The sequence below is a fragment of the Vigna unguiculata genome, chromosome 5 (genome assembly GCF_037176805.1).
Source record: "Vigna unguiculata cultivar grain cowpea cultivar isolate G323 ecotype 2 chromosome 5, ASM3717680v1, whole genome shotgun sequence".
NCBI classification, from domain to species: Eukaryota; Viridiplantae; Streptophyta; class Magnoliopsida; order Fabales; family Fabaceae; genus Vigna; species Vigna unguiculata.
Window position 1 is genome coordinate 42641400 of NC_140796.1, and position 12443 is coordinate 42653842.

Here is a 12443-nt window from a genome sequence, read left to right on the forward strand (position 1 = left end):
CTAGAATGTGAGGTTGAGTAGGAAGAATTTCAAATTCCACCTATTTTGAGGGTATTTGAATTTCTACTAATTTAGCTAATTGAAATCCTTCAAAAAAATGCTTGCATTTGAAATGCTTTTTAATTTCTCTATCCAAACAAAATATTTCATTACAAAGAAATCTAAATTCTTCAAAAAAATGAATTGCTTCATTAAAATACTCTATCCAAACACACTCTAAGGAAATTTTAAAGTAAACACAATTCATGAACTATGTAGTTACCAAAAAGCGCCATTTTTTTTCTAATTTTGTTGTGCATAATAATAATAATAATAATAATAATAATAATAATAATAATAATAATAATAATAATAATAATAATAATAATAATAATAATAATATCAATGAAATAAAAAGTATTTATAAAAATATTAATAGAAAAATAATATAACATCGAAATAAAATACTAATAAAAGTAACAATGATAATAACAATTAATTAATAATAATATTAATTTTATTATACCTTAATATTTAATTAAAATCATTTTCAACCAATTATATTTTATTCAAATTAATTACAGTCATTTTTTATATTTAAAAACTAATAATTTATATTTTATTTTAAAATAAATTTTTACTAATTATATTTTATTTTATATTAATTTTAATTTTAAGGATAAAATTGTAATCTTATTTTTTGTTTATTAAAATGTTTTTTTATTTATCATATCGATTGAATCATTCACAAACCTTATATTAAAATCTTTTCATTCTCACCTTCTTATCCATATAAACAAATAACATCACAATTTCTTCTTTTATCCCTTTAAATACATTTATTCACTCTTTTTCAAAATCATCTTTTGAAACAAACACAACAGATTGAATATTAGGACGAGAATCAAATGGTGACAGGACATATATATATATATATATATATATATATATATATATATATTTATTTATCTAAAAAAAATTGAATATTATTCATACCTATACACGCATCTAGACAATCAGTGGCGGAACTTGGACTAAAATCTTAGGGGAGCCAAAATTATTTTTTTCTACATTGAAATAAAATTATTTCCTCACATAATTTTCTATATTCAAAACAAGTATATATGATAATAGAATCCAGGAAAATATGATAATATATATATATATATATATATATATATATATATATATATATGAAAGTGTAACATAAAGTTTATTATCAACAATTATATATTAAAAAAAGCAAAAGTTACCTTTAGTGTTTCTTAATGTTCTTTCAATTACTTAATCTTGAATAATGGAATCAAAACTGAAGTGTGTTGCAATATCCCTTCCAATATGGATTATTACACTGCTTGTTATAAAATCTTTTAAAACCTATGAAAAAAACACTAAAAAAAGTTAAAACATGTTGATGACAAATGCCAACTAGAATTCAATGAAAATCAATTCAATTACATGTAACAATAAAAACATTTAAGTCAAGTCGTCTACTTGATTTTTTACTAAAAAGATAACACAGTAAGCAATACGCAAAATTTTTTAATTGCGAATATCGAATACTTTAGCCATGAAGGAAATAAGTTAAATCAAGTGTATTGAAATCTTCTTGGATAACCATCTTTAGTAGACAACGAATAATTTTCTAGATACATTTGATATGAACCCCATTTTAGATAAGTCCTTCGTACCTCATCAATTTGATTTGGTGGGTATTGTCAAATTTGGGGACGTTTTCCCGGATCACACATTCTAAAGCATTTTCAAATTCATTGTATGTAACTCTAGGAACTTTAGATAGTTGTTTTTTATTTACTTCATTTTTTGGATTATCGTGAAGTTTCTCAAGTTTAGATGACGTAGATACATTTTTTTCATCTTCATCACAAGCATTTCTTTTGAAAAAAGAATCAATTCTTCTACTCTTTATCATAATTTTTCTAATGTAAATTTGTCACCCCTCACCTATTTCGGAAAAGATAAAATTATTAATACCCCAACCAAATTAAATCTCAAAAACCAAAACTTAATATTTTTAGAAAATTAACACCTTCTAAATGGTCCCTTACCTTAAAGTAGATTCCTAATATTGTTATTCTCTTATACAACTTCAAAAGGCTAAAATATCTCTATCTACACAAAGAGAATTTAATCAACAATTAGAGCATGATTTTATGACCATAAAGATATGCCTAGAGTGTAGAAAAGCCATAAAGAAGAAGAAAACATATTGTTTCGAAAAAAAAGGGATAAAGAATGAACTTACTCAAAAAAAAGAATTGTTCGATTCAAAATGTTTCTTAAGTCTTTAATTTTGTTGTGGTGCCCTTTGATTTTGAAAATAATAAGAGATTGATGGTAAAAATTGTAATGAAAGAAAAACATAAAAAAAGATAAAAATATTGAAGAGAAAGAAATCAAATAAAGAAGTAAAATAATTTATAACAAAAAGAAAAAAAAAAATTAAATTTAAATAAAACTTTTTAAAACTAAATTATATAAATAATATAATAATATATAAATATATTTTTAATATATATATATATATATATATATATATATATATATATATATATATATATAATAAAGAGAAAAAGCCATGACTCCCCTGTCATATGTAAGTTCCGCCCGTATAGACAATACAAGAATTTTTCATCAAGTATAAAAATTAATAAAAATTTAACTATAAATAAATGATTATATTATTTGTATATTTTTAAGATTCAAGAACAAAATAATCTATTATCACTTATTACAATCAATAGAGAATGTTTTTAAACAACTTATACGTAACCTTTTTTAGAAAAATATATGATTGTACATTTACAAATCAATCTTACTCATTTTTATTATTCTTCATGTACTCTCCAATATTAGAATAATGTGTTTTTTTCTTATAAACCTTTAACCGGAGATTTTCCATAAAAGACATTGAAAAATAGTACTTTACAAGTTTTGTTTTTATTTTTTTTGGATAATTCATCATATTAGGTTAAATTTATCCATATTCATGTTGATTTTTTGTATCCATATATTTAATGTTTCTTATAATATGTTTCTATATGTATAATTTGTATTCTAAGTAGGATTTTTAAGAAGTTTGCATTTATCGAAATACTGATTTTTTTTTCCCATTAAATATGTGTGATATGAGTACGACAACAAACCAATCTCACTAAATTGTTGTCCAAATGTCGGAATAATAAAATAAATATAAGATTTTCGGTCTTTTTCTTTTATCTTATTTTTGTATTCTTTTTATTTCTTGAAAAGAAAGTGATTTTAAATTTTGTATTTTAATTCTCTAATTGAGTGTTTTCGAATTTCTATTGATTAAATTATAATTTTTTGAACACTGATGTATCCCTTCTACACAGTATATATAAAATGCACTTTTCTTACATTTTTCTTTGTAAAATTTAATTAATCTCTTATGTTGTGGAACCCAATATTTTTAATTTGTGTATTAACTAACCTTTATTTACGTAGACTAAAATCTGTTTCCAGAAGATAAGCAAACACACACCGATCTATTTTAAGGAGAATGCCTCCTTTAATGTATCTGACAAATAATTAATAATTAATTAATTCAAAAGATTATCAGAAAAAACTGAATTACTACAAGTGAACAAAACAGAAGATATTGTTTGTAAAAGGAGAAACAAGAAGAAGTAAAAAGGAAAAAAATAAAAAGTGTGTAATTTGCAATTACAACATGGTGACAAGTTGTATGCCTAGTCAATAAAACAAAGAAAATTATCCCGAAAAAGAAAAAAAAAGAAAAAAAAGGGATAAATAGAGCATAGACCAAGTCAAATCACAACCCATTCAATTCATCAAATCACTTTTCAACCCACTCCCCCTACCCTCACCCGCCGGTCATTCGGTGCACCTTCACCTCTCTCTCACATACTCCCCTCAACTGCGGGTCACTTTAAGATCAACCTTCGCCCCACTCTTTTCTCTCACTCGTTACCTTCTCTCCGTAAAACGAACAAACACACACGCCTTTCTCTCTCTGTATTTTCTTTTCTTTCTCTGTTTTTACTTTCTCTCTCTACATTTTCGTCTTATGAGCCCTAACTCGCGGACCCATCGTCGTCGCTAGCTATGTCGCTGAGAAAGGTCTTTCGCTCCCGCAAGTTCTCGAGATCGTTCAAGGAGGCGCCGGCGGTGGGGACCGTCGAGGGCGGGGTAACCGGAAACGGGCTTGAAAACGCGCACGAAGATGGGTGGTCGAATATGCTGCCGGAGATCCTCTGCGAGATCGTGCGCCGCGTCGACGCCGCCGACGAGCAGTGGCCAAACCGCCAGAACGTAGTGTCGTGCGCTTGCGTGTGCAAGCGCTGGCGCGACATCACGCGTGAGGTCGTGCGTGAGCCTTTGCACACCGGAAAAATCACTTTCCCTTCGTGTCTTAAACAGGTTCGAGGTTCCCTCTTCAAAAGATCAGTTCTTTTTTGTATTTTAATTTCTGGGCACGAAGCATTCTCTTAATTTTGAAATTTCCCGGTTGGGATTTTGTTTGTTTGTGCCCAGAATAAAATGATGAATGCTTTGTCGTATTTCTTTTGATGGTTTTTTACCGGTTAATTTCTTTAATTTGATATATTTTTAGCATTTGTGGTTTGGTTGTTTTGTAAGATCATTGGGTCATTCAATTTTGGGTTGTGAATGTTTTGTTAATGAGTGGTGAATTTGGGAATTATGATTTAGGGATCGGCAGGATTTGGGAATTTTGTTTGTCTAAGATATGGAAACACTTGGTTAGTATCTGATATTCGAATTGGTGCCCTCTGGCTGCGAGAGAAACTGCAGTGGTTTGATAGAAAGGGTGCTGGCGTGTGAATAGGTAATTAATGTTTGAGTAAGTGGGTGTTATTAGTTGCAGCTTTATCTTGTGAGAGTGGATAAGATGGGTGAATTGGGAATATGGATCCATGTTGGCCTTTCAGAAATGGGGTGGTTAGGTGGGGGAGTTTCATCTAACTTTTAGTGGATAAGAATCATTCGTTTGGATGATGTATTTCAGCACTTTGGTCACTGTCTAACATTTGCTGAAATATCTGATGTTTTCGCTTCATTGCTTACCTCAGTAAAAGATAGTAATTTGTAATTTCGAAGAGTTATTTTATTTATCATCATTGAAGGTTTATTTTGTATTGAATACGGGAATCAGGGAGGTTTGGAATTTGACATTTTTGTTGTGTGTTGATGACTTGCAGCCCGGACCACGTGAGGTTCCCCACCAGTGTCTTATAAAGCGGAACAAGAAAACCTCAACGTTTTATCTATATCTTGCTCTAACACCATGTAAGTAAGTATTGTATTGGTAAACAGGTTTATTTTTTGTGTGGTTGCTTTAGAGGTTGATGAAAATTAATTAGGGCTGGAATTGAATGATTTCCTGTACTCTTTAATTCTTCATATGGGGTAGAGCGTTGACAATATGTGAATAGACTAGATCTGGGCACCGTCTTGTTATCTAGCATAACATCAAGCTTTTCTTGTTTGACTAAGGCATGCTTTGCTTTTGTGCTTCAAAGCCCCACAAGTTGAAATGGCTATGTAGTTTGTCAACATGTAAGATGACTGCAAGTTTTGCTAATAAATGTTAATGTAAATATTTGTCAAACTGCATAATTATGGCCACTTAGTTGACCGGACCTGGTCCAAGATGATTAGCTTTACTCAATTTTAATAACCTTCCTTGTGCAATTTATTCATTTTGAGTTGTTTGATTACAAAAAATAAGAAATGTGACAACCAAAATGGAGTTGACTTATTTAAACGGTGTGCTTTGTATTTGAACAATAATCGGAGGTTTTCCTAAGAGGAAAGGATCTATTACTCGTGGTCTGTTTGTTGAAAGACAATGTGGGAAATGTACATTTATTAAAAGCAGCTTGGGATGCTTTATTTTTCACGAAGGGACCTTTAGTAATGGAAGAGAAGGAATTACATAAAGAAGCTTGTGTACAGATGTTGTTATTGATAGGAACTTGGGTATTATGGTGGTGCCTATATCCCACATTGAGTAGCATGTGATTATCGCTGAAGCATTTGGGTGCTTGGTACCCCCCTTAATAACTAGCTGTGGAGGGTGGATTCCACAAGTGCTTTGGTACTTAGCAGTTACATTTGAAGATAGATATATTAGTTTTTCCAGTAAATCATGTTTTCCAGAGTTGATTAATTCCATCAAGTTTCACTGTGGTCCTAGAGCATCTTACATTTCTTACATGTAATGTGTTTGGTTTTTCTTAGGATAACAACTTCAAATTATTCTTATTTTGTTAATCCGGTAAATAATTCATTTCATAATAATGTGCAGGTCCTGAAATTAATGTTCTTTTTTATTTACTTATATTTGACATTGCTTAGGTAGAGGTATGTTGAGAGGTCTACAGGACAATGTGGACATGGTTGATTGAGATACAGGACTGCAATTGATTAGATTTATTATGTTTTGCTTTTTCCTTTCACCTCACACATGTAATATAATGGACAATCTCTTGTTGGAGCATTTATGGGGTGAAACTAAATAGAATATATTGGCCAATAAATGGTACCCACGTTGTTTACTGTAAAAATGTGTTTGTTGGAGCTGAAATTTGGAAACTTGAATTGGTTGAGTAATCTGAAACTTTTTGAAACGTTAGTAAACATAATATTATGATTTTTGAAGTGTTGTAATGAATCAATGTATTTTGGATAGTAGTTGATTTTAGCCACTAGTGTATGAGTATTATCTTTCTCATTAGTATGTTAAATATAATCTTGATAATGCACTGATCTCTTTTAAGTTTTATTTGATGTGCGTGAGATTTATGCCTCTTTTTGTTTCTCGTTTCTCCCCAGCATTCACAGATAAAGGGAAGTTTCTGCTTGCAGCTAGGAGATATAGGTGTGGTACCCATACCGAGTATATAATTTCTCTCGATGCTGATGATTTATCGCAAGGAAGCAATGCTTATGTTGGAAAATTAAGGTAACACTCTATCCTAAGAGATAAAAAAACCTTTTTCTCCTTTGTTTTAGTTGAATGGTGAAGTTTAGACATCTAGTATTTTTAAGTTACTGCCATTCTTTGCCTTTAATTATGGACACATTCGTTATTGTTTTCAAAATGCTTTAGCTTAGAACTGCATATGCTGTGCAATTTAACCTCTTTTGTTTCTCGTTTGTGATTGAATTCGTGAGAACTAGAATTTGTTTCTGATTCAATCATGAAACTGTCAAATGAGTTCCTGTTTGTGTTTTACCATTACCAAGCTGTATCTAAAAAGCAAGTTAAGGAATGAACCTTTTTTATTGCCTTTTTTTTTATATGTTTGTGCATAGAGACCTGTTTGATTTGCATCCTTGCATCTACTGCCAAATCTCCTGTTCAAAAATAAAATACTCTCAAACTTTTGAAGGAAATAAAAATGTACAGACTGCCGCTATAAATCACACCTTGGCATGTGCCAGAAAGAGAAAACAGTTCTATATGCTTCTGTTTGACTGTCATTCAACTCAATACCATTTTGTTTCATAATTAGGGGTACAGATAGGTTGATTGTGCTGCTTTTTTTTAAGATAAAAACTGCACTGGTGACTTTAGGAAAAGGCATCCAGAGAAACTGGTTGAGAAATTTGGAACTATCAAATTTCTTGATTTACAGTTTTTTTGTCTTGTATTCCAGTATTTTGATATATGTTTGTATCTTGCGCTGAATTATACTAATCATTTAAACCTTCCCAGTCCTCATAAACCAAAACCATTCAATGTTGATTTTGGTCAATTCTTTTGATGCTTCTCAAGTTTCTCTACTAATGACTAGTTGTTACTGAATTTTTTTCACAGCTCGGATTTTCTTGGCACGAACTTCACAATTTATGACAGCCAGCCACCCCATAGTGGTGCAAAACCATCAAGTGGCAGGGCCAGTCGGCGGTTTGCCAGCAAGCAGATAAGCCCCCAGGTCCCTGCTGGTAACTTTGAGGTGGGGCAGGTGTCCTACAAGTTCAACCTGTTGAAATCAAGAGGGCCAAGGAGAATGGTTTGCTCTTTGAAGTCTCCCATGACTCCTGTGAAACCTACAGGTGAAACTTCAGATAGCACATCTCTTGATGGCCACAAGATGCACGATAAAGAACACTTTGCTTCGGGCCACACAATCTTGAAGAATAAAGCTCCCAGGTGGCATGAGCATTTGCAATGCTGGTGCTTGAATTTCCATGGTCGTGTGACAGTGGCCTCGGTGAAAAACTTTCAGCTGGTTGCAACAGTGGACCAAAGCCAACCAGGAGGGAAAGGGGATGAGGAAACAGTTCTTCTCCAGTTTGGTAAAGTAGGGGATGATACTTTCACCATGGATTATAGGCAGCCCTTATCTGCTTTCCAGGCTTTTGCTATTTGCTTAACTAGCTTTGGCACTAAACTTGCTTGTGAGTAATATAATTTTGGTGTCACTGCTTATTTATTCAGTGGAAATGAATGTTGGTTGGAAGTGAATAGTTATTTTTTACTCGGCTTTCAGTCTACAAATTTGATTGCAGGAAGCTTGTTGTTGTAAATGTTATATCATCAATAGGACATGACATCTTCCATAATCAATATATTACCCTATTCACGCCGATGCTCCATAAATTTTATTTTAATTCACGTTAGTCTAAGCATTTTATGCAACTTTTCTAAGTTCAGTTTCTTTTGCTTAAGGACCACGCACTCAGATTGTGATTCTATTTTTCTGGTAAAACAGATTAGACCAAATAAGGTGGCATTTCAATATTTAATTTCTGTTGTTTACAAATACACGTCACACCGATGTCATACACGTTCTATTAATCATAAAGCTTTATTTCTTCTTCGTGGTATCCGGTACCTTGTGCTTAGGTGTGGATTTTTCTGGACCAGCAATAAAGTTAAATAGCATGTGGATTGTTCTAGACAGAAAAGATGTTTCATTTGAGTCTTGTATAAATAATGTAGTTATTTTATATTGTTTAATGGTAAAAATGACTTTATATTCAAACTACATTAAATAAAGTATTTATAATGTCTGTTGCATTCAAATTTACATAGATTTGTTTTTTAAAAAAAATGTTAAGTTGGGAAGAAAAGACTGTAGACAAGATGACTTAGGTTTGTGCAGAAAAGTGTGATGATTGAAGGTGAAGCAACATGGTCTGCTTTATGAATGAGAATGGATAATGGGTTGGTTGTGGCATAAATGATGTGTGTGAATCGTCCATGTACCATTTATTCTCTTCTGGTAACCTTTTTTTCCAAGAGGGGCCATTCCCTTTGCTTAAGTGAAAAGTGATTGAAAAGTCAGGTCCCACCATTTAATGAAGAAAATTCATTTATCAAAATATCTCAGAAGCAAATATTTTGTCGGATTCAATTTCTTAGGTAGCTGCTCGCAGATTTGCTGTCTTCTGATTTGATTGCAAGGTCATTCCATTATACTGCTTCGGTTGGTGAATGCTCACCTTCTTTCATTAGCTACTTCATCTTTTCTCATTAATAATTATTTATGGTCACATAATGTTCTATCATTTCGAATGATTCTTTCTCTATATATCAGATAATAAAAAAAAATAACATTAAATGTGGTTGATTGATTTTATTAATTTTTTATAAACAGATTTTGATTATGCTATATCCAAAAATTTGCTTGGATTTTTTTGTTGTTGAATATATTAGGTTTTGAAACAGGATAACAGGAAGAAAATAATCTTACTGTTTTCATTTTACTTACACTTAGTTTGTTTGAGGTTGAAAGAAAATGATAAAATGAATTACTAAGTGATGTTTAGTTCGTTCGTAGTTAATCAAGGTCGAGTGAATGTACTTATTAGCGGAATATATCATTTTTAGCACCTCGCATATTGGGAGATGATGTGAGATGATTAATTTATTAAATACAAATTTACTCCTCTCATGCTTTTTTTACATGCATGTAGTTATGTAGCATGAAACGTAATTTTTAGCGTTGAGCAACAATACTGCATATACTGTATGGAAGAAGCAATTTTACCCCTCTCATGCTTTTTTCACGTGCATTTAGTTATGTAGCATGAAATGTAATTTATAGTGTTGAGCAACAATATTGGCTATACTGTATGGAATAAGCATAAGATCCCTGACCCAAGTGACCATACACGCTATTTGAATTTCATTGACTGAAAAAAGTCATTAAATACGAACCGAATAAGTTAGATAGGTTGGTATATGTTATTTGGAGTGTATAAGTTGTAAGAGGGAGATAAGTCAGTTTTGTTTTTTGGCATTAATAGAGACAATGGTCTTGTGCTACCATTTCAGGTTAGTTTCAAGATTTTGTACTATTTGTGTGTGTGGCTATATAATGAAATGTGAAGTGCATAGAGAAGACCTTGTGCTGAATCAGGGAGTATCATCATGCATTTAGTCGTTGTTTCTGAGTTTTGAAATGGGGTTGAGCTTTGTAAATAGGAAATAACTAAGTTGGTGTAGATTCAGTGAGGTGTAGAATAATTCAGTAAAGAATGGATTTGATCCTACCATAGTTGGAACTAATCCAGGGCATGATGTGAGTGAATGCACCCGATCCTGTTGGAATCAATCCATGCATGGTGTGAGAAGGGATCTGATCCCACATCACTTGGAACGAATATGTGTGTGCATTAAAAGAGAGGATCCAATCCCACATCACTTGGAAGGATCTATGTGTGTGTGAAAGAGAAAGGATCTGATTCCATATCACTTGGAACGAATCTGTATGCGTTAAAGGGAGAGGATTATACCCAACGTGTGCAGATCCAATCCCAACTACACTAGATCCAAACTTTATATGTTAGAATTGATCTGCTTGGTGGTTGAACGCTGTTTTGTTTTGTTTGCAGGAGGTGGTGGAGGATGCTAGTGCATGGGGCTTCATGAGGTGGTCTTGCATGTGTTGATGGGTTGAGGACGTCTTGGACGTATGGTTTTTGACCTCATTTTGATCTTTACTTGCAGGTGTAGATGAGTTTGTGAGGTGGTGAATAAGTATGGAGTGTGGTTGATGTAGAGGTGTTCTCTTTGTGAAGTAGCGAAGATGGTAGAGGTTAGTTATTGGATCCTGGAGGAGGGGTTCTTTCTGATTTGGAGTTTCTGATTTGTATTTGTTGGTGTAGGTATTGTGTGTTGTGTTTGTCTTGTGGTGGTGCTCAACTTGTTAGTTCATGGATCTCAGTTTATGTGTTTGTGTAGGTGGTCTAGTTGTGTTTATTCTCAAGTGTTAAGATGCACGAAGGTGCTGGAGGTTAGTTTGTGGTAATTAGAAGAAGCTCTTTTTTTATCTTGATTTGAAGATTGTAATATGTGTTGGTTAGTGTAGGTGTTGGACATTCGTGGAATTTGTTTCAAGTCTTTAGAAGTGATCAAAAGTATGTTCATTTTGAAATGTGTTATTTGTGTTATTTATGGATAAATGATATGTTTTATTTATGGATAGATGTCATGTTTTATTTATGGATAAATGTCATGCTTAATTGTTGATGCTATTATTCGCTGAAATATTTTAATTTTCATAATTTGAATTTATTTGAAGTGTTTTAAAATATGAAGTTTTTAATGGTTGATAATTATATGTATTACTTGGAGGTAAAAGTGTTTGTTAAAGGTCATATACATGGAAGAAAAATTAGAATTTTCCTATTTGGATGGTGATGATGTAGTCGATGATGTTGTGGGTGTGGACTTCAATATAGTCACACATTTACACCGACAATTACAAATTCGTACATCACTAGCCGCAATAACAATGTTATGCATTGTTACACATGTGTTGAATATATTGAATATATATTCGAATCATAGCAATATTGGTAGGGAATTTGTATCGGACAAAGATCGTCGCAGAGAGTAGTTGATGTCTTACTTGGTACATATTAATTGATGTTGTGACATTATTCATATAGGACTAGAGGCATTTATTAACCTATGTGAGCGGCTAAGTGCAAGGCCAGTGACACTCCTCTTTCGTCGCCCAAATTATGCTATACAGTGGAGTAGATGTTTTTCTCGATGCAAGAACAAAATATCGGGAAGAGACAACATTTTTCGATGAGTTCTTTGAAGGGATTGAACATTGTTAATGTTGACGGTGTATGGTAGCATGATCGTGTAGTTAATGATGATGAAAGGCAAGCACAACCATAAAATCCTTTGCATGACGACCATGATGTAGGAGTTGATCACTCTGGTGGTAATTTTGAAGAACCTCCCTTCCACTCAAATTCTCATATGGTATGTCAAGTGTGGGATAGGGTGCAAGACTTGCAAAACAAAATGTAAGGAATGGAAGATATGCAAGGACGTGTTCAGCGAATAGAAGAAAATTTATCCAATTTGACTCTTAATGTCAACAGACAAATGGCAAAAGTAAATTTTAATGTTAACTTAATTCTTCATAAAATAGAGGATTAAGAACATTATACTCCCATAATTG

General features: G+C 32.3%; 1 protein-coding gene across 1 annotated transcript; it reads left to right on the forward strand.

Moving 5' to 3' along the window:
* Nucleotides 1-3866: 3866 nt before the first annotated feature.
* TLP7 (tubby like protein 7) lies at nucleotides 3867-8601 on the forward strand. The gene is made up of 4 exons (XM_028072919.2): nucleotides 3867-4404; nucleotides 5205-5292; nucleotides 6841-6970; nucleotides 7829-8601. The coding sequence occupies exons 1-4, from the start codon at nucleotides 4090-4092 to the stop codon at nucleotides 8418-8420; spliced, it is 1125 nt and encodes a 374-aa protein (XP_027928720.1). The 5' UTR covers nucleotides 3867-4089; the 3' UTR covers nucleotides 8421-8601.
* The last annotated feature ends 3842 nt before the right edge of the window (nucleotides 8602-12443 follow it).

Excerpts from the sequence above, each read along its gene's own strand:
- TLP7 (XM_028072919.2), top strand. The coding sequence starts at position 4,090 with ATGTCGCTGAGAAAGGTCTTTCGCTCCCGCAAGTTCTCGAGATCGTTC. Across the intron at positions 4,405-5,204 it reads TCCCTTCGTGTCTTAAACAG|CCCGGACCACGTGAGGTTCC; the intron begins GTTCGAGGTTCC and ends GATGACTTGCAG. Across the intron at positions 6,971-7,828 it reads GCTTATGTTGGAAAATTAAG|CTCGGATTTTCTTGGCACGA; the intron begins GTAACACTCTAT and ends TTTTTTTCACAG.